The following is a 25,224-nucleotide window of genomic DNA, read 5'->3' as shown; positions in this document are numbered from 1 at the left end:
CGATTTCAAAATGCTAGTTTTGACCTAGGAAGCCTCAGGACCCCCGATCTTACTGATAACTTCCTTAGTTACCTTAGGATCTAAGGCAGGCATAGGCAAACTCGGCCCTCCAGATGTTTTGGGACTACAACTCCCATCATCTCTAGCTAACAGGACCAGTGGTCAGGGATGATGGGAGTTGTAGTCCCAAAACATCTGGAGGGCCAAGTTTGCCTATGCCTGATCTAAGGCAATGCAGATTCATCCATGTATCATCAAATGTGTATTTATTTGTATGCTAGTTTTTGGAAGTGTTTTAACTATGAAATCTATTATAATAAATTTAGCAAAGCAGCCGCCATATGATGAAGAGATATTTGGGGAAGTGGCCACAAAGAAGGGCTACATCTAAGTGGGCACAGGGAGAGTGGCAGCCTCAGCCAGAGGCGGCTTCTGCTTTTCTTTTCCATGGCACTGCCACCTCTGCATGCCATGCCTTCTGTTCCCTTGCGTATCCCTTTGGTCTTTGCCAAAAATGTCCTTCTTTGCGGTTGTAGTGATATTAGGAAATCTTAGTTAGACAAATTTTGGTCAAGCTGAGGAAAAGCATTGTGGGAGAACCAAAGACCAGAAGAATTATGGGGAATGTGTATTTGTTACTTTAAACCGTAGACTAATTGGCTCTGGAAGTGTGATTAAGTTATCTCATGCATCTGCAGGAAGGAAACTTTACCAAGTGATTTGTGGGTTTTAACACCTGGTTATCTAAGATGCTGTCTTTATGTGAATGGGGCTATCAAAGGAAGGAGAATCTGGTGTGTGCCTGGGAATTGGGAGGAACCCTTTCATCCCAAGGTCTTGAGAACAAATAAGCTCCAGCTGTCACAAGCTGAGTTATCACCCTACTAGGCGACCATTGTTAATTTTTAAATTAATCAGAAGAACTGATTAGTCCTTGGGTCCAATTACACGTGGGTTCTCAAGGATAAAATTGTTTGGAATGGAGCCTTTGGCAAGCACAGCATCTGCCCGGCTTACCAACATGCTGGCAGTCGCCATTCATATGTGTGTTCTTTGTGATGTAGAATTCCTGTCTGTTATCTTGAAAGTGGATTCAGCCAAGAACTTTCGAACTATCCTAAGTCTTCTTTTGTTCTCGTTTGTGAGCATGTTTAGCTAGCGATGTTAAACAATGTTTTTATTTTCATGTTTGAACCCTGTAAGAGATGTGCCTACTTTTAAGTATGATTAATCTTGTGGTTTATTTAATAAATCTTGGAAAAGGATTTTTCCTGTTTTGTTCTGTGTGCCTTCTGTGGGGCAAGTCTAAATCCAAAGCCTGACCACTTAGCCGCATACCAGACCTGTTGAATTTCTGCCTGCAATTGTGGACACGGGTGGCGCTGTGGGTTAAACCATAGAGCCTAGGACTTGCCGATCAGAAGGTCGCGGTTCGAATCCTCGCGATGGGGTGAGCTCCCATTGTAGGAAAGCTCTGTTTCTGCACATGACTGTGACATGTTTAGGAAAGTCTTGCTTCTAAGTTTCGTCTCTGTACATGCTGCATAAATCGTTCTGCACAAATCATTCTAATACTAAGACATTCCCTCACCACCCCAGAATGTTCAGTTCACATTGAGTTCATGAAACACCGTACCCTGACCTGTTCTTAATGCATAGTTGACCACATCTATTGGAACGTAATTGTTTAAGTCTTGCATTATCAATCATTAGTTATATTTTAATTAGGAGGTTTTCATGCCTGTCTAGTTCTGTGCTCCCTTTCCCAGCCTTTAATCTATCAGTGATTAATGCCTATATGCAACCTTTTGCTTTGTACTTGTGTTAACCAATCAGCAATAAGCACATACGTGGCAATGCTGTAATATTCAATAAAAGAGACTCCTCGAGACTTGCTCGAGAGATGCCTCCCAGATGACACTCGCTACCTGTCGTTATTTCAACCCAACATCTGTTGACCCCGACGTGATTGCCAGATCCCTTACGCAGCCAGCCCCTGTACTTCACTCGACTGGAAAAGTCTTAGCGCGCTACTTCGTGAGTATGGGGGGGGGGGACTGACTAGGTTCCAGCAGAAGCATGCCAAGGAGTTGCTCCATCTCGTTAGACAGCGGGTGGCGGGTGCTCATATTTCTTTGAAAGAAATTGAACAATTGTTATGTGAGATTGCTTGCCAGTGCCCCTGGTATCTGGAATCGGGGTCTTTAGGGTCAGAGGCTTGGCAAAAGATCGGAAAGACCCTCTTTGCAGAACCGAGGGCTCCGATTCATTGTCTGCTTACTTGGCAGAAATGTGCAGACGCCGTCGCTAGATTAGGACCTCAGGCATCTCCGTCGGCCCCTGCCCTTCTAGCCGCTGCAGACAATCCCCCACCTTATCCAAAACTTTTGCCCCCTTCACAACCCTGCCAATCCCTCCCTACGTCTCATCCACCTCAGCCCACATCCCCCCCATCCCTCCTTCGCCTGCCCCAGCCCCTGCGTGCTCTCCTACAGGAGCTGTGCGCGCCGCGCTTTCTTTAGCTAGGCAGAAAGGGCTCCTGTCCTTAGAGGAAGAGTCTGAATGGGCTGGGGAAATGCCATCTGCTTTTCCTATCTCCTATACCAACCCAGGCACTGCACAGTAACAGGTAATGTACGAGGTGCTTCCTTATTCTGTTATGAGGGAACTAAGGAGAGCCATTACTGATTCTGGCTTAAAATCCTCCTATGTGATAGGGATGCTGGAGGGGATAGCAAGCGGTTACACAATGCTACCCCAAGATTGGAAAGATTTGATGCACATGCTTTTATCTCCGGCGCAATATGTAGTTTTTGAAAGTGAATTTAAACATAATGCAGCAGCCCTGGCTGATCCACAGCATACAGCCAATCAACTTTATGGCGCTGGTCCGACACTGACACCTTTGCATTTCAGTCGCACCGCGACCTGTGTGCAACGCGCCTTTTGGAAAGTCCCTGTCTCAGGGCAACCACTGAGCTCCTTTGTTAATATTAAGCAACAACATTCAGAGCCCTACCATCAATTTATAGATAGATTGAAAGAATCGGTCACTAGGCAGGTCGATAACACTACAGCCCAAAATGAATTGATGAAAAAATTGGCTTTTGAAAATGCTAACACCGACTGCAAGAAGGCATTGCATTCAGTTGTACATCACCCCAAATATGACCTGGCCGATATGATTCAAACCTGTGCCGATGTAGGAAGCCAGAGCCATGCGATGTCTTTGCTTGCCGGTGCCATCCAGGCTGGTAATAAGCCAACAGGCAACTGCTTCAACTGCAAACACCCAGGTCATTTTGCTAAACAATGCAGAGCCCCTGGCGGATAATACCCCCATCTTCATCAAAAAAAGAAAAGAAAAAAAAAGAGAAAAGTGGGAAATGGAGATTTGTTTCTGTGTCTCATTTCCTGCCTTAATATAAATTCCATGATAGTGCTCATTTTCAGTGTTTTGTTTTTGCCCCTCTCTGCTTCTGCTCCTAATAGCGGTGATTCCACACCAATAAATGTGTGGGAATCTTTTGCAAAAACCCTCAATGTTTCTTCCTTTTGCCTAACTCAGCAGGTATCAATAGGTGAAATCCTTGGGTCTTGCCTTATCCCTGTTTGCCATGACCCTTTCGATATGCAAAATGATACCTGGTTTTATTCATCCCTACCCCAAAATGATTCTCTTCGCACCCTTGGTTATTCCGGTTACCATCACTGGGGTAACCAAGTGCGCCGACGCCCACCTCTGGCTATTGATTTGTTGACCCCATACGTGGCTTATTTAATGTCACTTGCGCCCATATGGTCAATTGCACAAAAACCAACTGTGTGAAAATGGGTAAGGATAATTTTAACTGCTCTGATTATGTAAATATTTCCTATGTATATAAATACACAGAGCTGCCTGAAGGCTGGTTCTGGTCGTGCCCAGGCTACACATTCAATTATATTCCAGCGAACATTAGCCCTGGCACACCTTGCTGCTTAAGCCGTTTGTCTATCATATTACCCAAAAAGCATCATTTGTCCCGGTCTCGATATCACCGCTCTGTGGAATTGACTAATGATTGTGATGATTCTGTTTCTCTCCCTAGCAGATCTGAATATATTTCTCTAGCTGTCTTTCTCTTAGGAGTCCCTGGATTGGCTGTACGGAATAGTATGAACATTAACTCTTTAGCTTGCTCCGCAGCAAAAGCCTTGAATTCTACTTCACAAGCTCTTCACCTTTTGAATAAAGAACAGAGTGAATTGCGTCACAGACTCTTACAGAATCGCGCTGCAATAGATTCTTTGCTAATGCTTCATCATTATGGTTGTGAACAAGTGGATGACATGTGTTGTTTCAATATTACTGACAATTCCAAAGCTATTCAAAAGCAAATCTCTCATCTGCAAAATCTCACACATCACATCAAACAGGACGTTGGACTTTCTGGCCTCTGGGATTCGTTTACCCAGTGGCTCACTGCCTGGTTGCCAAATCTGAATTGGCTTCACAATCTTTTTCAATATGCTATTATCATAGTATGTATATTAATTTTGCTATGTTGCTTCATCCAATGCATTCCTGGTCTCATACGCCTTTGGTCTCAGTGTTTTTATCCTCCTCAGCCGCCCAATAAAATTATGGCTGCCTACTTTGCGAAATGGCAGCACCAACAGTAAACATTAGGGGAGATGTGGACAGGCTTATTTCAGGCATGCGCTGGCATACCACGTATCCCGAAGTATTTTTGTCCCACTCACCTTTAAATAAAAAAAGAAAGGAGGAGATGTAGGAAAGCCCTGTTTCTGCACATGACTGTGACATGTTTGGGAAAGTCTTGCTTCTAAGTTTCGTCTCTGTACATGCTGCATAAATCGTTCTGCACAAATCATTCTAATACTAAGACATTCCCTCACCATCCCAGAATGTTCAGTTCACATTGAGTTCATGAAACACCGTACCCTGACCTGTTCTTAATGCATAGTTGACCACATCTATTGGAACGTAATTGTTTAAGTCTTGCATTATCAATCATTAGTTATATTTTAATTAGGAGGTTTTCATGCCTGTCTAGTTCTGTGCTCCCTTTCCCAGCCTTTAATCTATCGGTGATTAATGCCTATATGCAACCTTTTGCTTTGTACTTGTGTTAACCAATCAGCAATAAGTACATACGTGGCAATGCTGTAATATTCAATAAAAGAGACTCCTCGAGACTTGCTCGAGGGATGCCTCCCAGATGACACTCGCTACCTGTCTGTTGTTATTTCAACCCAACACTCAGTCCCTGCTCCTGCCAACCTAGCAGTTCAAAAGCATGTCAAAGTGCAAGTAGATAAATAGGTACCGCTCCGGCGGGAAGCTAAATGGTGTTTCTGTGTGCTACTCTGGTTCGCCAGAAGCGGCTTAGTCATGCTGGCCACATGACCCGGAAGCTGTACGCCGGCTCCCTCGGCCAATAAAGCGAGATGAGTGCCGCAACCCCAGAGTCGGTCACGACTGGACCTAATGGTCAGGGGTCCCTTTACCTTTAATGCAGGGTGGGACAGCCAGTAACACTGAAGAGTAATCTTCTTCCTTGGGTTACTCTCCTGGGCTATCCCCGGACAAGGGAGTGGTGGCAGCATTTACCGTTTTGTTGTGTTTTGTCTTGAAAATAAAGCTTCTGTACACCCCTCTCCCTTCTAGCTGGGTCCTGCCGGAATTGGAGGACAGGTGGAAGAGGTGGGGGCATGTGCAAGAATGCTACAGGGGTACTGTCCATTGCATGCTAAGGCCCCATGACCCATCGCTCCCTTGGTGATGAATCGCCAGACAAGACAGCAACATATAGTTTGGGTTCAAATGGGCCAAAACGGATTACAGATGGCAATGGTTTGGCCTAGGCATTGGGTGAAGCCATTTATTCCACTCCAGCCTGATGAAAAGCTGAGGAGGAAGGCTGGGGCAGGCCTCAATTTATTCCCTCGGGAGCAGCCCCAAGAAGGCCTGCCCACCACTGGCCAATCCGCAGGCAGGCCTGCATTTGTTCCCAGTCAGTCGCCAGATCACAGGAGTGGCCGTTGTCAGGTCGCAACACCACCTGACCTGTAAAGGTCAGCAGACTTCTCCTAACTCTCCGTCTTCCATCTCTCTTCCCTGGGTCTGCTTTGTTGTCACCTCAAACGTGGTCTCTGGTGGCCATACAGACAAATATGGAAACATTGCTTAGACACAAGCTAACCTGGGCAGCTGTGTAGGCAGGTGGCTAGAATTTGAAATGCAGGTTCTTTTTTGTCAGTCCTGGGCACAGGAATTGTGCAGAGAAATGTGAGGAAAGGAAAATGGATTGGTGTAGCGTCGGGTGTCATCACAAAGGCTCTGAAAGTCTTGTGGCAGTATGTGTGCGCGCACATGCACATAACTGTCTGCAACTGTACTCTCACCCACATTTTATGACAAGACTGCCTTGTCATAAAATGGAAAATGGCGGCAATGGTTGCATGCAGACTGTCCTTTTGAAAACTCTTTTTTTAAAGGCAAATTTATAGCAAACAAGCCAGCTGCTTTCTGAATACTCCTGTATACTTTCTTCTTTATATTTTCCAGCTTTATTTTTTGCTAGTTGAGCGCAGATGTGCTGCTGTTTAATTCGTATGTGAGCAATATGAGTGTGAAGGTAGTGCCTTGCATACATTTGAGTCTATACTCAAACTGTGGATTACGTTTGTAAGCGACTGTTCACAGAAAATAAATCAAGAAGCGGGTCTGGTGGGGGAAATACTGTCCATATTAAATGTGTTACGCAGACCAGACCAGAACTGAGATGTTAGTGGGGCTTCTCTCCAATTGCTGAATGAGAGGCGACAGGATTGTAATTGCTTTTTCTTATTAAATGTATCACTGACAGTTTGCATTTCTCTTATGACTTTCATCTCTGCTTTCTTTAAAAAAAAAACAAAGAAAAAAGCACTCCAAAAACAACTTGGATGATTTAAGGAAAATTAAATGTATTTAAATAAGAGCTCACATATAGGGTGTGTGTGTGAAATGGCCATTCAATATAAGAAAATGTCAGCTTTAGAGAAGAAATCTCTGGAATGTATGCAGCTGCACTGCATTGGAGGAACAGAGAGAAGAATCAGTACCTATATGCTCTCCAGATCATTATAAGCATACAAACACCCCACTCTTAACAGGCCCCCTACCCCTCAGACAATACTCAGGCCACAACAAGATGCCTGTGACGGGGTGGAGGGAGAGACAAAATCTTGAGGCACTCTGGTCCTAGGTCGTGTATTTCTTGATGACATCCTGATCCCACAATTCCACTAATATATTGCCCATTATGCAAAACTAGACTTGGAGGGACTAGGACATAAATGAGAGAGGGCAGGCATTCTCTCTCTAGAAAAGGCTACAGGTGGTGCATCAGCCAAAATAGGTAAACGCTCTTGGCTGTTACCACCTAATCATCCAGGAGAATCCTCATGTTGCAAAACTGTATTTTTTTTGGGGGGGTAGTAGTAGTAGTCGTCGTCGTTAACAGCTGTACGCCGGCTCCCTCGGCCAATAAAGCGAGATGAGCGCCACAACCCCAGAGTCGGCCACGACTGGACCTAATGGTCAGGGGTCCCTTTACCTTTACCTTTTAAAAACACAACAGCATATCTGCATGCATTTTAGCAATTTTACAAAGCAGAATAAAATATGTCCACTTTCTAGTAAATATTTCCCAAAGCCACACATATTTAGCTCTATAATCAACCAATTCTTGATCAAGACAGTCTCAAAGGTTAAGGGAATAAATAACCCCCAGAATCAGTCTACTGAGCGGAATTCAAAGTCACATTATGATGAACCTTCCTTGTGCAAAATCATTTCAGCTTGCCAGACAAGACAATCCTCCTTCTCCTCCCATTGTTCTCCTTACCCACCCACACCCCCAAGCAGGGGGAACAGAGGGTGGAAATCCCCATTGCACCAGTGAAAATCCTTGTGCAAGGCTTCCGCAGGATTCAACTAATGGGTCCTATGTCACTAACTCCACATTGAAGTATTATTATTATTATTATTATTTGTCCCTTATAGCTCTCAAATATTGTACTGGTATGACTGTGGAATGCTTGAATGAGGATGAAGCAAGAAGTCTCAATAAATATAACATGGTCTCCAGGCTGTTGCAATGCTTATCTGAACAGAACTGAAGAGTATATCTTGGCCAAAAGCCCAGCTTTGCTAGTAACATCACTAAAGAATTCCCCAAAAGCATATTTCCCGATTATGACAGAATGCACATCTATCCATTCTGAAGTCCACTTAGCATAAACACCTTATCAGCACACGCAATGCTGTGCTGCTTCCACCATTGGCATTATCAAGCAGTAAATTATTTTGCTCCGGTTCAGTGTTTTCTTATGGCTTTCATTTTACTTCGCAAATTTCAAATTCAAGTAAATAATTATTGTCCTGGTGATTACGTTTGCACACTCTGAATTATCTACCCTACGAAATGAAGAGCAGCGGGAAAACTAGCCCGCCCCCCACCCTTCACAGAAGTTCCAAAGAAAGTGTTTAAATGTTAACTACTTCAGGGCTGTCAAATCTTCAGTCATCCAGCCAGAAATATGATTAAATTTGAACCAGTGTGTATCTCTCTGTTGCAATTTGTTCATTGTTTGAAATCTGCAGCAGAATACTGAAGATAATGAAAATGACTGACCTTTCTTAGCCAGACTATTATTGGGTTCATATTTCTCAATCAGTTGCTGAACCTGTTCCTGCTTCAAGGGTGGATAAAGAATTTCATTTAACCGTGGGTCTCGTTGCTTCAAGTTTATAAATTCCATCATCTGGTCAACAGTAAGATACGCTCTGCCTTTGGCGCCGCTGTAAAAAATTGAAATGGAAAAGGGAAAAGAAAAGGAAGCTTACCAAGTGCATTGTTTTTCCCCACTGACATTTTGCAATATTCCTCTTGAAATCATCAGGTTTCAGCTAAACACCCATGAAACGTGTTATTTCATTAATACGTTTGCATTAAGAAATCAATAAGTAGATGTACCAACCCCCAACCCCTGCATTAAGATCAGAAGTAAAGCAGAACATAGGCCAAGGGTTAACTTTCATTGCTCTTCTGACTCCAGCCTTAAAGACAGAAGACATGAAGAGAGGTGGGATGAGGGACCACTGTGATGAGCCTTAGCAGTACCAAGGCAGCTGATCTCACAAGTGATTCCCTGCCACCACTTCCCCAATCCACAGCTGTGACTAAAGCAATAGCTGCTTGCTGTGCTCTCCTATTTCACCTGGAAAATAAGCATCCACAAGCCCAAGTGAAGCAGCCCTGGAAAGGGCTGGAGCTGGTTGGCCATGCCTGAAGCTTTAATGAAGCACTGATGGGCCAGTTGCTCTTGAAAGAGCAAAAGAAGACTCCCACACCCAGTCTGAACATCTCATCCCGAGAGCCAAATTTACATCTGGCACCAGCACCTGACATATAGCTTGACACTACATGAATCGCTCAATCTAGCACAGTCTTCCAGACTGATGTTTACTGCTTTATCCAAGTTTATACAAGCTTGCTCAACTAAATGTGTAGCAAGTGTGGCAGATATTTTACACATAAAGGTAAAGGGACCCCTGACCATTAGGTCCAGTCGTGACCGACTCTGGGTTGCGGCGCTCATCTCGCTTTATTGGCTGAGGGAGCCGGAGTACAGCTTCCGGGTCATGTGGCCAGCATGACTAAGCCGCTTCTGGCGAACCAGAGCAGCACACGGAAACGCCATTTACCTTCCCGCTGGAGCGGTACCTATTTATCTACTTGCACTGGTGTGCTTTCGAACTGCTAGGTTGACAGAAGCAGGAACAGAGCAACGGGAGCTCACCCTGTTGCGGGGATTCGAACCGCCAACCTTCCGATCAGCAAGTCCTAGGCTCTGTGGTTTAACCCACAGCGCCACCTGCGTCCCTTATTTTACACATATGTAAAAAGAGATGCCAATTACAGGCAAAGACACTTTTAAAAATATGAGAATTTGGTCACCTATAAGCTCTGGCCCTACGGTAAATTGAGCATTTGCTGATATGCAGTGATGCTTCCCTGTTGCTTGGCCAGCATCAGCTGGGACAATTTGCCTGAGGACTGAAGTGTCCCCATACTGACATCCATTTCCTCCACTTGACCCTGTCTCTCTCCTTGTGTGTGATTCATGCTAGCAACAGCAGCACATCAAGAGCAAGGCACTCCACAAATCACACAGAACAGCTAGCCCCACAGGTTTATGCCTGCAGGCTAACTCAGATTTGCATTAGGATGATGGAACATCCCAGCAGTGCACATCAGGTCTCTGCATCCCATGGTTAAGTGGTGGGAAGGAAGAGTGCTTTAGAAGCAGTATCAACATGCTGTTGGGAAAAGAAGATTGCAGCTGTCCTAGATTCCACCGAGAGGAAGGGCAGGAAATAAATGGAATAAATAATAACAACAGTAATAACAGCAAGCAGAGGCACTTTTGCAATACAAGGACTTTGATAACCTAAAGAAATTCATGGAAGGAAAGTTTCCTCTCTTCTCCTGCAGCAACTTTCCCAAGCCTCATTGCTCATGAGAGCCCAGGATCCTCCAGAGAGGTGGGTTTCTTGTGGTTTTTGTGTGTGTTTTTGCTCACTGGGCCAGTTTGTGTGCATGATTCTGGGGCTGGCAGAACACGCCCTCTGCCACTGGGAGCAAAAATAAATAATAAATGAGCAGAAAACAAAATGTGAAGGTTTCCGTAATTCCTTACAGCTCTTGGAAGATGTGGTCGATTTCAGGTCGGGGGCAAAAGTTGCTCAGAAATTCTCTGTATATTTCAGGAGTGAAGTCATCTTGAGGAATTGACTCATTCTGCAAAGGGTAATTCAAATAAAATAGGTAAAACTGAGTTGCTCAGACTGAATGACACCATCACTAGGTCTTTACATCAGTACAACACCAGAGAAGGTACTAATGACCCCTGACAATTTTGCCTGCTAGTACACTTTTCCAATGCTTCATTCAGTGTTTGCATATGTGGGCAGAGCTACTCCATATCCTACTTCTATGCAAACGGTCCCTTTACCCATTCCTTCCCAATTTCTACATATCACCCATCTTCAACCCCATGAAAAAACTGTACTTGCAGCAATCACAATTTTTCGATTGACTTGCCTAAGATCCAGGACAAAGCGCCGCCTTTCGGAAATCTCCCCCAGACATCCATTTCGCCTTTGAAATCCTGGTAATGTCCAGGAAAATCTGGATGTATTATATTTAACACTCAATTTATCTGCTTCAAGTGGCATCATTTGACGAAGTGTGTATATGATTTGTTCTTAGCTCTGTTTTATCTTTGTCAACCTTGGGGGTATTCAAACATCTAATTCTTGCTTGGTTATGGAAAGTGACTAGAAAACCACTCAGGAACCCTGAAGGAGAAAGGGCATGACCACTGTGACCTCATGATGATACTGCCTCCCTGAAGGACAGAGGCTGGCCACTGTGACCTCATGATAATGCTGCCTCCCTGAAGGAGAGAGCATGGCCAATGTGACCTCATGATGATGCTACATCCTTGAAGGAGGCTGGCCACTGTGACCTCGTGATGATGTTGCGTCCCTGCAATAGAGAGGCTAGCCACTGTGACCACATTATGATGCCTCCCTGTAATGGTTGGGTCTCTCCCACAGAAGCAAGACAACTCCGGCAGTAATTAACTCAGGTTTATAGCTCAAAACACAGAAATCACTCTGGAGCTAAGTCACTCAGCTTCTGCCTCCAAATTAGCTGTTGCCGAGTTTGAGTTCTGCCCCTTCCTCTTCCCACATTTAATGCCCCACTTTTGCTTCCTTTCCTGTTCACGCTTCTCAATAATTCTTGTGCGCCTATGTGTCATGGGATGGGCTATTTCTGATGGCACTCTCTCTGAGTCCGAGCTTAGACTGTCAGTCTGTGTCTTCTCCCTTGAACTCACCCCTTCCCTCTCCTTGTTCTCGGAGGTCAGGCTTCTACTGCAACTAGGCTGCTCCTCCCTCGTTCCACATTCCTGCCTAATTATCGCCTCCTGTCTCTCCATGTTCTCCCCCTCTGTCAGCAATGGGACGCAGCTGACGCTCCCTGAATGAGAGGGGCTAGCCACTATGACCTCATGATGATGCTGCCCCCCTGAAGATTAAAATAACTTTTGCTGCAGTCTATTGCATAGCTTCTTTAAAATGCTGCAAACAGCATAATGAAGAAGCAGGAGTTTGTTTGTTTTTTAAAAAAAGTTCAATACACAAACACAGGGAGTTGGATGGTGCTTTGTTTACATTATTCTGAGTGGTCCACAACAAATAAAAAAGCCAAGGTAAATATAAATTGTGCCGATCAGATGTACAAAAGTGTTCTGTAAATCAGAAACAAGTCTATTTTGTTTAAATATTGCAGACATTGACAGAAGAAAATCACTCCCATTATTTATTCTGCTTTTTCATACAGTTGCCAAGGAAACCGGAAGTGCCTATTGAGGGGCTTGCTGTTAGTTTTCCTTTTTATTCTTTTCCTCTTCCTCCTCCTCCCTCCCCTCCCTCCTTCCCTCTCCAGAAATACTTTTCCTGCAGCTTCTCAGTTTCTGGAACAGTGATGATAGGAAAATCCACCAAACTCTTCTGGAAACCACTTGAATCCACCTGTCTCCATACCCAGGTTAGATTGCCACAATATGCTATATGCTGGGTTGCCGATGAAGGATATTTAGAAACTTCAAGTGGTTCAGAATACAGCTAAAAATCTTCTAACCAACAGAAGCAGGAATGAGCACACCTCACCAGCTCTTAACAAGCTCTACTTGCTAACCATTTGTTCCTTGGGGCAGTTCTGAACGCTGATTTTTGATCTACACCACTCAGTGGCGTAGCGTGGGTTGTCAGCACCCGGGGCAAGGCAAGTAATTTGCGCCCCCTAACCCGTGGATTTGCGCCCCCTAACCCATGGATTTGCGCCCCCTAACCCATGGATTTGCCCTAACCCCAGATGTTGCGCCCGGTGCGGCTGGCCCCCCCTGCACCCCCACGCTACGCCACTGACACCACTCCAAACAATCTGGGACGGAGGCATCTGTCAGAGATGACCTTTCTACAATCGGCAGATCCTGCACAGAGCCAGAGAGTGGGCCAGATGGCCTCCAAAATATCTTGCAGCTCTATGGTTCTAGTGGAAAGACTTCCTTCTCTCATAATGAACACACCCAGCTTTAAAATCTGACTTGGGAACCCATCTCCCTTGCACCCACCTGATACCTTCAGATGTGACATGGTTGGCTACAAAGACAGACAGAGCCTCCTCATTGGCAGGACCCCCTCTCCATATAAGTTTGGTGGGTTTGGGGTGCAAGGGGGAAATTGTTCACCTAGGCGTTTCATGCCACTTTGTGAAACTTTTTGATTGCATTTTGCTTCGGCTTTTAACCTGCTGTGGTTGCACTTCTGTATATTTTAGTATTTTTGTTTTCCTGTGGTGTATATTAAAAGGGGTCCACGATGCTGAGTCCACAGACATGTACTTTGGTGCCCATCAAAGTCCTCTGTCCCCTCTCTTTTAAACAGAGGGATTTTTTGTTTGTGTGTGTGTTGTTGTTGTTTTAACTTGGGTGGTACTAGGCTGGTTGTGAAGCAAAGTGCAGAGATTGAACCACACCACACTCTTCCCTCACATTCCTCAGGTTCCCATGTGAGACCCTGAGGCATTCTTCAAAGGAAAAGAAAGGAAAGGAAAGGAAAAAGGAAGAGGGTGGAGCAACTGGCGGCTGATTCCTGGTTTCCAGCTTCTGACTGGGTCTCTTCAGAAAATAAAAGGAAGAGAGGCATTGGTGCTGCCTGGTAAATTTGAGGAATGAGGGAAAGATCAGGTGTCTGTGTGGTGTTTTGTACATTTCTTTTTTTGTAGGAAGGGTTTTTTTTTTGTGTGTGTATGTGTGTGGCCTGTTCTGGAGGTTGCTGTCTGCTTTTGGGGGAGGGTTTTGTTTGTCTGTAGCCTTTCCCTGTTGCATTTTTGGGAGGGTAATGGGCAGATGGGGAATCCTGTCAGCAATTATTCATCTGTGAAACAAGTATTTTGTGATGCCCACAACAGTCTCTTAGATTGGGGACCTCTGATTTAAAGTAAGGTGCTAAGTGACCTCTATGGCACTAGATTAACATGGCAAGACAGAAACCTATTGAATACATTTGACAAAATAGAGTTAAATGTTCCCCTATTTAAATGTTACCCCATTTCTGTTGTTGACTGTTCTTCGCCGACCCCATACAATTATGTAGCTCATGGCTTAATTTCTAAATCCATTTTCCTATCTATAAAACAAAGAATTGAGTGCCCTGATTTTCTTTCTTAGTTCTCACAAACTATGCAACCACAATTAGCAGCTGAAAAAGCTTCTCTAGTGAGAAGCCAGTTTAAACATCAATTATATATTGCTTATTTATTACTCTCTGGTTCCCAGAGGGCAACTTCTTCTCTTCATACAGCTTATTAATTCTTCCCCCTACTTGCTCCCCTACCTTTTTACAGCTGTTGATGGGGACTGTACTGTCTTTTCCCTTGGACATGAACTCCTTCAAAGAGTCTATAATGACACTGCAAAGTATGATGCTTATAAAACAACTACTTCTTAAACCATTACTGCTATATTAATTTGTTTTTCAGTGGTGAGCATAAAGCCACTAATAAGCGTAAAGCCGCTTCAAATATAAATTGTGGGCTTTGTGATGAAAATGGGTGCATGGTTGGTTGTGTTTATATCTTGCCTGTCTGCCAAGGCACCCAAAGGCACTTTACAATTTTAAAAAACTAAAACAAACACATGAGATCTGCTGAACTTACATTCTGCAGGATTAATCCAACAAATTGCTCAATTGCTCTGTGAGTTTCATAAAGCCATGTTGCCCTCCCTCCCCGTTTAGCAGTCACCATCTGTACAAAGAGACTTCTGTTGGCAGGGAGTATACTCCCTGCTGCCTTTTTGCCCATGCTTCCTAGTTCCTTCCTATCCAGAAGATGGTCGTGAGGGATGGAAAGTTGGCAAGCCTAAGCTTTCTCTGTGTTGGCCCCACAGCTCTGGGACTCTCTATCAGTGGCTCTCCAGAAGGCTACTATATTTGAGTCACTCTAGAATTATGATAATAACATGATAAAGTATAAAACAAGATAAAACCACTTCAATCCCCTGCAACTCAGAGAGTAAAGCACACTCTACCTATGAAATTGTTATGAGGGGGTTTTGTGTGTGTGTGTGTGTGTGGTTGGGCCCCCTTCTAATTCTTGGAATAGTCTGGCTAGCTTCTTGATGAGCTGATAGCTTGGGTGATGGGCCACTAAGGGAAGAAAGGAAGGGGCTCTGTGCAAGGTAGCAAATGGGTAAGCTTCCTCCTTCAATTCGCTGGTAAGCAGAAAAACACAAGCCTAGAGTTGAGAGTTGAGTGATGTAAGCTAGAAACTAGAAGTGGAAAAGAAGCAAGCTGAAGCCTCAGAGAGAGAGAGAAAGAGTGATGCCTGATTTCTGTTGGAATTCAAGGCTGTAGCTATGGGAGAAGCAAGACCCTCTTGTAGCATTAATACTGTGAACCCCTGCATTGTAGGCTCAGGTTGTATATATGTGTAAATAAACCATATATCATAAAGACACCACTGTCTCCCCTGTGCCTGAACCCTGGGTAAGCTCCTGGAACCCCACAAATTGTGCAGCACTCAGAGATTGAAGTGGCATGCAAAAATATAAAACTTTATTCCCATGATACCCAGGATAAAACTGAACATCCCAGCCCAAAATGTTGTTGATATAATTGGCCCCACAAAGGTCTTCATGGCCTTCTCGAGACTATCTCCTCCATCCTTCACTTCCCTGTAGAGAACTCCAAGGTCAGCCCTCTGGTCTGGGGATGCACACTCTTCCTGCATCCCATAGCCTCCCTCCTGCTGCACTTCCTGCAGTGCTGAACCCGGGATGTGTGGTGAGAGGCATGTGGTCCATCAGGTTCAGCAGATTGCACCTGTAAGGGTCTGGGCTCTGGCCCTACAGGCTCTGATGGTCTGGGTGGTTCTTTAAGGATTCAGGTGCAATGACTCCCCTTTTTGGCACACCTGCAACCTCTGACTCCATGTTCTGACCCAGAAATTAAGACACGTAAGCCCAATGACTGCAGTGTCCACAGCACTGATTTTCATTTGCCTGACCACTTTTACACCAAAGGGTCTAATGAGGCTATGGATAGCTAACTGGATTTCTGTTGTTTCAAAATCACTTGGCAATGTTTCAAAAATGCTCTGAATGTCAACATTGCGGAAACTTGCTAATATTCAAGAGAGTGCCTCTTGTTGCATGATATGTATATTTTGCTTTCCTGAGTGGGATGCAGCTTCAGGGCAAGCTGGCTCTGCACCAGCAATATATATCCAATTTAAATGAAAAGGCTTCCTTGAAGAACATAACATTTTTGTACTGAAACATGTGGTGCTTTACACCAAGCTAAAAAAAATAATAATGTTCTTTTCTCCACGTTTTCCAGCTAGGAAGTAAATTCAAAGGAGAATATTCAGATACATATTCATACTTCTCGTTTTGCATCAACCTAAGTTTGCTTATGGGAGCATGTCCCATTGAAAACAGAAAGTCTTTTGAGTGAGCACGTTTAGGATTGCACAGCTGTAGCAACTCCCTCTTGTGTCTCAGCAGAAGAAGTCTTTTCAGCTGCTTTGTGGAAGCTTCAAAAAGGAGGACTTCCCGTCTTGTTTAGGCACATGACATGATATTCAAGCTCGCTGAATACATTTCCCTGGGATATCTAAATCTCCTGCCAATGTTTTGACATCTTTTGTAACCTAAGACTGTTCCGTGTAATGGCAGCCAGTATCTAGCAAGAGCATGCGAGCTGGACACACAGAGGAAGGGAAAGATCTGCCAAGTCATTTCTGAATGCTGGAGTGGCCGTCATGTACCAAGGGGCCCAAATACAAGCTAGCTGACATTTGAAAAGTCAGTGCTAAATCTGACAGCGGATTGGTCGGATGGCACAACAGTGGAGAACAAGCCAACACTTCATATCAGGACTGGGGAGGTTTTATTGCTTACCCTGGCAGACGGAAGACTACAGGCTTCCAGTGCAGTCTCAACGCGCTTTCTGTCTGAGGAGAACAAGCGATAAATGCTGCAAAGTAGAAAAGAAACAAAAGAAGTAAAGATCTGCACTGCCTGCCCACCCCCAGTCCTGAGTATTGCCCTATAAAGCTCTAACATCAGCTGAAAGGCCTAATAAAGGACATATTTAATAACTGTAAGTTTGCATCTTGAAAGAGATGTCTTTCAGGTAAATTTAAGGCACGGGACTGAAATTCTGATTGAAACATTTCACCCATTTTTAGTTTTGTTTATCTATGTTACCTTTGAAAAGATGTCTGGGACCAAACTCTGACTTTTGGAAAAGTTGGTTTCAGAATAATGAAACCAACACAATCAGGGACATTTGAGTGTTTTCTCACCAATGCTCCAAAACTACCCCTCTTTTTTGTTGTTGCTGTAAAAACAGGTAAAAACAAAGGGACTTTCAGATACATAACACCCAAAAGAATTAGAGACTATCATTACTGCAGCACAGACTTGATCCATTTCATTTTAATGGGCATGTGTTGGATAATATTAATAAGAAGAACAATCTATGGCCTTTTAAACTTTGTGTGTGGAGTGTTTTCGTTTGTTATTGTGGGGTGTTTTGTGTTTTTATATTGTAAACTGCTCTGTGAACTTCAGATGAAAAGTGGAATAGAAATGTTTAATGAAGATGATGATGATTATGATGATGGTCTGGTTTCAGGAAGGTTGAACAGCTGCCTTCTCCCATGTGAAACAACCTACTGTATTTTTCGCTCTATAAGACATACTTTCCCCCTCCTAAAAAGTAAGGGGAAATGTGTGTGCATCTTATGTGTGCGTCTTCTAGCTTCTGGCTTAGCCGTGTGAAGCCTCTTCAGGGCAGGGGAAGCCTTCATCCTGTTGCGTCTTATAGAGCGAAAAATACGGTAATTGCTGAGGCGTCCCTCAATACAATCTGCTCAGCGGCATGTGGATTTCTGATTGAATATCATGGCGAATTCCACAAGCCTCTTCTCTGTCAAGTAATTTAGGACCAATTTAAACACAGCCCCAAGTTGGCCATCAAGGATATGTTTGACAGGGGGCCTCAGACAACTTCAGCTCTCTGGTATGAATAAAGCACCTTTGTGTCAGATTCAGACCTTACAATTTTAGATGTGCACACATCTTTAAAAAAACCCTAGCTTTGTACATGTAACACACAATAAATGTTCGTCACCCTGGGCCCCTTTGGGAGGAAGGATAGGGTAGAAACGTATTGATGACGATGACAATAATGATGATGCAAGAGGCACTTGGAGCATGTTCACCCAGGAACTTCCTGCACATTCCGATCAGCACTTATGTCCTCCCAGATAAATGGTGTTGAGCTAGAGAACACATCTCATGCCACATCTCCAGTAATGTTTGCAGAGCATACTGTGTCGTTGCAAACTTTATCAGACACTTAGATGCAAATCTAGGGAATTATTAGGTTGGCAATGGCCAAACAAAATTAATATACAGTGGTACCTTGGTTTACACCCATAATCTGTTCCGGAGGTCCGTTTGTAAACCAAAACAGGATGTAACCCAAGGTGCACTTTCGCTAATGGGGCCTCCAAAATTTTACTGTTCGTAATCCAAAATAAATGGGTTGTAATCCCCCCAAAAAGGTTGCAAAATGGGACACGCACTTCCGGGTTTGATGTGTTTGTAATCCAAAATGTATGCAAACCAAGACATATGCAAACCAAGGTACCACTGTATAGGATGCAAAAGTAACCCTGAACACCTTTCCATTCCTAGCCTTAACAGATAGTTAACCCCTGAATCAGAGACTTTGCTTTCCTGGAGGTAATCAAACTGTACCTGGGCTTTACCCCTTCAGACTACAGGTGGCAAACATCTGCATGCAAACATTTTCCCGACAGGCAGAAGCTTAGCCTTCTTCCTGATATGCTAGATTGTTTGTTTTCTTTATTTCAGGAAAGGGGGATTTATTTTGTGTGGAGAAACATCCACCTGCAATGGTATAGTCTGCACACACTTTAACCACGGCAACAAGAAGATCTGTATCAGAGTGATGGCACTGTAGAATGAATTATCATAGCTTGCTTCTGTTTTTAAATGCCAAACAGGGTAATAAGATCAAGCCAGTCTATCAAATATAATGGCATGAAAAGCTTCTACAAAAGGAGGCACTCTGTAAGAGAGCATAACTTACTTCTTCAAAGGGATCCGCCCCTCCGTAGTGACTTGCAATTTAAGTTTGGTATATCTAGAAGGAAAGAAATATATGTATAAATCATTACAACCACAGAAGTAGAACTCTGCTTTGTTTTCCACAGCGCTGACCACAAAATAACCCTGAACTTTGTTCTTTTGTAGAAGAAAATTATAATCTCCCAAGCCTTTCTATTTCCAAGAAAAGCTTAATGTCTTGAAACCTCAAGCAAGTTTATCTTTATTTACAACGACATCTCTAAGTACAGATTTTGAGAGCGATCTAAAGTCCCTTGAGGAAGCTAAATCAAAGATGGACCTTTGCCAAGAAGAACTTGTTTTATAGTATTTTTTCAAATTATACACAGAGCACATTTAAGACCAATGGCTCAGAATGGGGCATGAGGATGAACGCTTTGCAGGTCTTCTAGCTTTCTGTGGCAAAATTTTGCTGGAGTGAGTCACCAGCTGATGGCTCATTTTCTCAGTCGCATCAGAGCTACTTATCTGGGATCAGCTCCCATGCATTTGGAAGAATGCAGTTGGCAGGGGCCAACCATATGGGAATTGGTATTGTGGTGCGTGTGTGTGTGCGTGCACGAACGCATGCATACAGATTCTTGGGAAAGATCCATGCCATTAGCTCCCACTCTCATAGTTTGGTCATCAGTGGTAAGTAGTTCCAATATGCATCTCATATAACACCTATGTGGACAGTATAGATTGGGCAGAGAATGACGGAGAGCTGTCGGCAAGCATTAAGTGCACACATGCTTCCTGGAATGCAAGACGTTTTTTGGGCAGTGAATGCTGCGACTAATCCAAGTCAAAACATCAAGCAGTTTGACAGACACTTAGCAACAGGGACACCTAGATTTTCCCAGTGAAGGTATAGGCTCGATTGCCACCTCTTCTGCTCTTTGTTTTGCTAGGATAGTCTGCAACCGCTCTCATAGTCCAGTAGATTTTTCACAAAGCATTATCTGCACTATAAGAAGTAAGCATTTGGAACCTGGTGGTGGATTTGGCACAAAAAGTGGCCAGAGAAAGGGTTAACACACACACACACACACACACACACACACACACTTTTCTCTGTTGACTTCCTTTCAGCTTCTGCCCACCTCACAGGTAAGGCATCAATATAATATAATCGTGTGTAACATGTAGTTTAACGGCTAGTTTTCAATATAATTCAGCCCTTCTCTGAGCCCAACAAATCAGCATTATGGCTTTGGATAAACTTGGATTTATTTAGGCATTTTCTTTTAAGGTGGAGGGGGGAAAGCACTACTATTTTTGTCCCAGGATATTCTCATCAACACCCTTTGTACTTTTGTTCCAAAGCACTTTGAATCAACACATTGCACCTACAAACGTCAGATAAATAGATTTACAGTTTTCCTCCACTGAGCAAAAGCACATGGGCCATTAAGAAGGGGAAGTGGAAATCTTGTATCGCTTTATTGTTTAACTAATAATAGATAGCACAGTGAAAATGCCAAAGGAGATCAGTCTGCATCTCTTTTATAGCACCAGATGGCAGTGCCAAGGTCTTAGGATGTGCCTTTTGCACGCAGCAGGAAGACTGAAATGACTCTTAAGTCTACCACATTGCCTGTACACATGAAAATTTATCTGCATAGAGATCTGGTCCCTGTCATTCATGCTGTTGTGACTGCCAGATTTGAATTCTATAGCACAGGCTACTTCCATCCATGCTGACCATTATAAGAACCTTGTAACATTAAGAACTGGGTTCTCAGGTGAGAACTACCTGTACACCTTTGTCACTAGCCCTGACTTACCGCTCAGAAATGTATGCCATATATACGTTTCCTGACAACACCTAAGTATGAAAGAGCAGTTTTGCTGGCACGTTGTATCATTTTACCAACCAAGATTTTAGAAGGTAGATCTGTGAAAAGATAGGTTCTGCTCTTGCTGGAAACATTCTCTCATGTGTTCTTCTATTGTAGATTTTTATCAAGGACTTAGAAAACACACAAGTTATCCCCTTATGAGGCAGTTTGCTGGTTGATCCTTAGAGACCCTTTTGAGTATCTTCCTTGAGAGGTCTAATAAATCCGTTTCCAGACATGAATATATCTGCATGTTGTAGTATCTCTCAGCCCTGCTGTGATGGTTTGTTCCTAACTTGTGACCTTTAATAATTATTAATTGGTTCTACTGAGGTGGCAATTTTGTATTACTTCATATTTTAAACTTAGTTTAATAGTCAGTCAACTGTACTAAATGCTTGATTGTTTTCCTCTTCAGCTCCATTTCTTTTTTTCTTTTCGTGTTACTCCAAACTATATTCCTGAAGGTCCTCCCCTCTTTTGCCAAAAGAACCAGAATCAAAGAACAAGGAGCCTGTGATCACATTTTGAGCCTAGGAATTCGCTTTCAATACAAGATTTGAACTCAATTCAAACTCAATTTGAACTCATTTTAGCACAAAAGTCCCCTCCTGGGTAGCTTTCTTCATTTCCACAGTGTAGGTGGGAAAAGTCCATTTGCTGTTGCAACAGATAATTGGATGTCAGAAAACTGTTGCTGATCTACTAAAAATCTCCCAGAGATCTTCCAGCAGATCCTGATCTACCTTGTGCTCACCTATGGTTAAAAGAAACAAGCCAGGATTGTTAACTAGAATTTGAAGCTAGCTTGTTTTCCTAACGCATCATTAAAGACTAACCACCATTTATCCAGATTTGGGCAACAAGTAACTGTGGTTAGCTGAAAATAGAAATAAATGGTTCAAATTCCTTCCTCACAGCTGTGCTGGAGGAGAGAAAGATGAGAGCATCAACCTGAGGCTTGTTGCTCTTTGTGCATGCGACCATTTTGTTGAAAACAAAAGCCAAAGAGCATTTTGTGCCGACACTTGAATTGAAGAACACCTAAAATGGAGCCAAGAGGCTTTCTTCTCACCCCACAAAGTCCTTGCTAATTTATTCACCGATACACCCTGAAAAGAAAGTAATTTGCTTTCATGAAATTACGTTAGCACCTGGCATGAAACAGAAAGCTCAGTTTAGTCATGGATGGAAAATATATAACCTGTTTAAATGCAAATACGGTAACTTTGGCTTGCAGATCTCCACAAAATGGTTGCTGCGTTACTCGGATGCAATTCTCAACAAAGCATGTCCAAACACAGTTGAGCACCACAAACTTGGTGGAGTCATTGACAGGAAACAAGTGCCAATTTAAACCAAAATAAAGCCACGGCAGTCTCTTTTTTCTTAGCGCTATCTAGAAAGGGTTCAAATAAAAAATTCTCGTCTTGTTTTTCAGCTTCAAGGGCCTACCTCTAGCTGAGACAGCAGAGCTATGTTTGGTTGCTCCACTGCAGACTGCAAACTGGGACTCATTGGATACCCCATCATGTTAAAATGTTTAAAAAATGCTTTGCATATTTTAAAAACAACAACCTTGAGTGTCGGGGAAAAGATAGACCAGCACCTTTCTCCCTAATATGCTAGCTTTTTAGATGACAGGGATGATCTCGATGAGGATGGTTTTCACACAGAAGAATGTTCCATGATGCGAGCTCCACTAGCTATCTGAAGGGGTACGGGGATAACATGTTTATCACCTGGGAGAGAACTGGGCCAGTGGGAAAGAGGAAAATGAATGTTTATAGAAGCAGCTGCCTGCGATTGCAGAAAACAATTGGTAGCAATCATTCTCACAAAGAAAAAGGAAGCTGACACACAACGAAGAGTAGCAACATCCTCCACATCTCAGTGCTTTGTCACTTACGCTTTTTCCAGAAAAGCTTCCCTTGACATGTTCTGTGCCAGCAGGTTTGACGCCAGACTGAAGATTTCCTCCGACCATTCCTAAACAGACAGAAAGGAATTGCCACTTATGTTCAATTTATTTTTATTTTTTTAATTTGCAAATTGAATTCACCCCCCTTCATCCAAAGATCACGAGGCTGTTTACAATAGCAAGCAAAGGACAGAGGAGCAATCCATCAGGACTTGAGTTCCAAGAAAACTGACAATAGGGCATACACACCTGATAGCCAAACCCCTTTTCAAGGTGAAAAATTGCAGGATGCTGTCCCTGGGGAGGCTGGTGCCTTCATTACATCCCTTTAGCCCCCAGGCAGAAACATTCCACTTCTCCCAAACCCTTGGCTATTTAACAATCCACAGCCTTTTGAACTATGCATGCAGGGGTAATGTTTTTGTTTGTTCCTATGGCATGTGCCCTTGTGTTTTTATATTGAAAACTGCCCTGTGATCCTCGGATGAACGGTGGTATAGAAAGTTAGTCAATTAATCAATAATAAAAATCACTCGGGCCAGTGGAAAGGTGTTCAGAACAGGCATCAACAGATACAGATTTACTTATAGATTATGTGAATGGGCAAGGAGGTAACGTTGGTTGATACTACTGTGGCTCAGAAAAGCAAAGTTTCAGCAACAATCATAATTAGTATTTATACAGTATTTTTGTATGTCCAGAATGCTTCACATACATTATCATAGAACCTTTGGAACAACGCTGTAAGGAAGGTTCAGTATTATCTCATTATTATAGATGGAAGCAGTAGAGGGAGGCTTGCCTAAGACTACCTTGTGAGACCATGGCAGAGACAACATCTTAATTGAGGACTTCCTAATACATGAAGCGTGTTCTCCCACATGGAGAGCACATGTTGTGGTGGGGTTTGCCAGGCCACGCCTCTGTTGCCCGGCAGGATTCCTATGGAAGCCTGTGGCAACAGTTGGATGGCCGGGTTGCTGGGGTAAATTCTATGTTGCAATTTGGTGGGAGGGATCAGATGTTTTAAATCCTGTGCTAGCAGCTTTCTCTTTCTCTTTCACTGTGTGTAACAGATCACCCACCCACCCACCCTAATTTTATGGGTTTGCATTGACCTTGCTATGCCTGTCATGGGGTCGCCTGCTTTTGGAGCAGGGGCTTGGTAGGAATTTTGTCCATCTGGCCGATTGGCTGGGCCATTTGGTTTTTGCCTACTGCGTAGCAAATCGTCACAACTTGTAAGGTTGCGGTTAGGCACTGGTTATCAATTGGTTGGAGGAGGGGTTAGGATTGGCTGGACCTGCCCCTCCAAGGTTGCTGTGGAAAGGGAATTCCGTTAAAGGAATCCAGGGGCTTGCCATCTTTTCGTCCGAATCCCTGGAATGGGGCTAGGGCCGGCAAGCCCTGGGGAGCATGCGGGGAGAGGTGAGGGTCTGTGCCTCAGCTCCATTTCTCCCCAATATTGCTTTCCCTTACTGACTTTCGTTGGTGTCCGGAAGTCAGTTCTGTCCCCAGGCAGATAGACAGGACAGATAGATAGGACAGATAGAGTTAACCAATGCCTAAGCAACCACTCACATTTATGTATTTCAATAAAGTTGTGGCCAAAATTATGCCAAAAACCTTAAACAAAAATTGTGTGTGTGTGTTGTGAGTTATTTGAGGGGTGGCTTGGGGACCTCGACACGCAACTCTTGGTCACTACAGTGCGCTAGATCTCTTTCAACATGATTATTTTTCTGCTAAACAACTAAGCTGAAACTGCCCTCAAACATGTTCTAGAATGAACCAAATGATAATTTATTTATACATAAAATACAACACACTTATTTCCATTAGTACTTCTTTCTGCAGAATGAACCAGATGTATTTCAGTATGGATTTTAAACGTACCTAAAGCAAGCATACACCTGTCCTAAACTGAATGCAGAGGCAGTGGAATGAGCTCCCTTTTAGAACTGCTACTCCCTTTGCCTGATAGAAATATATTTCAAGAACTGATTTTATGGCACAAACATTAATTATGTTTGAGCCCCCGCCCAAGCTGCACACACAAGAAAGTAGCTTAGCAGTAACTTGATAATTTGAATCCCTTAGGAGAGTGGGGAAAACAACACTAACTAA

The 25,224-nt window shown here is 43.5% G+C and overlaps 1 protein-coding gene and 2 long non-coding RNA genes across 6 annotated transcripts in view; 2 read left to right on the top strand and 1 right to left on the bottom strand.

The window, feature by feature from the left end:
* Positions 1-25,224, bottom strand: part of PLCB1 (phospholipase C beta 1) — a 466,407-nt gene that overhangs the window by 158,478 nt on the left and 282,705 nt on the right. For all 3 annotated transcript variants that reach the window (XM_083606830.1, XM_083606829.1, XM_083606831.1), the window contains 5 exons: positions 23,086-23,165; positions 19,316-19,369; positions 17,092-17,167; positions 10,756-10,856; positions 8,688-8,854 (listed from right to left, as the gene is read on the bottom strand). In XM_083606830.1, coding sequence (XP_083462956.1) covers positions 8,688-8,854; positions 10,756-10,856; positions 17,092-17,167; positions 19,316-19,369; positions 23,086-23,165 — 478 coding nt within the window. The remainder of the gene's footprint in view (positions 1-8,687; positions 8,855-10,755; positions 10,857-17,091; positions 17,168-19,315; positions 19,370-23,085; positions 23,166-25,224) is intronic.
* Positions 1-25,224, top strand: part of LOC310759588 — a 283,329-nt gene that overhangs the window by 118,772 nt on the left and 139,333 nt on the right. The window lies entirely within an intron of this gene.
* LOC310759593 lies at positions 11,626-17,053 on the top strand. 2 transcript variants are annotated; one of them, XR_014546440.1, is made up of 4 exons: positions 11,626-12,336; positions 12,468-12,674; positions 13,690-13,846; positions 16,696-17,053. It is a non-coding gene; the product is annotated as an uncharacterized lncRNA (long non-coding RNA). The 2 variants fall into 2 exon arrangements; XR_014546441.1 differs by lacking the exon at positions 16,696-17,053 and having other exon boundaries at positions 13,690-13,891.

Source organism: Podarcis filfolensis (assembly GCF_964270895.1).
Source record: "Podarcis filfolensis genome assembly, chromosome: 3".
NCBI classification, from domain to species: domain Eukaryota; kingdom Metazoa; phylum Chordata; class Lepidosauria; order Squamata; family Lacertidae; genus Podarcis; species Podarcis filfolensis.
The sequence above is the reverse complement of the archived record's forward strand: the minus strand, read 5'-3'. Positions and strand labels throughout refer to the sequence as shown.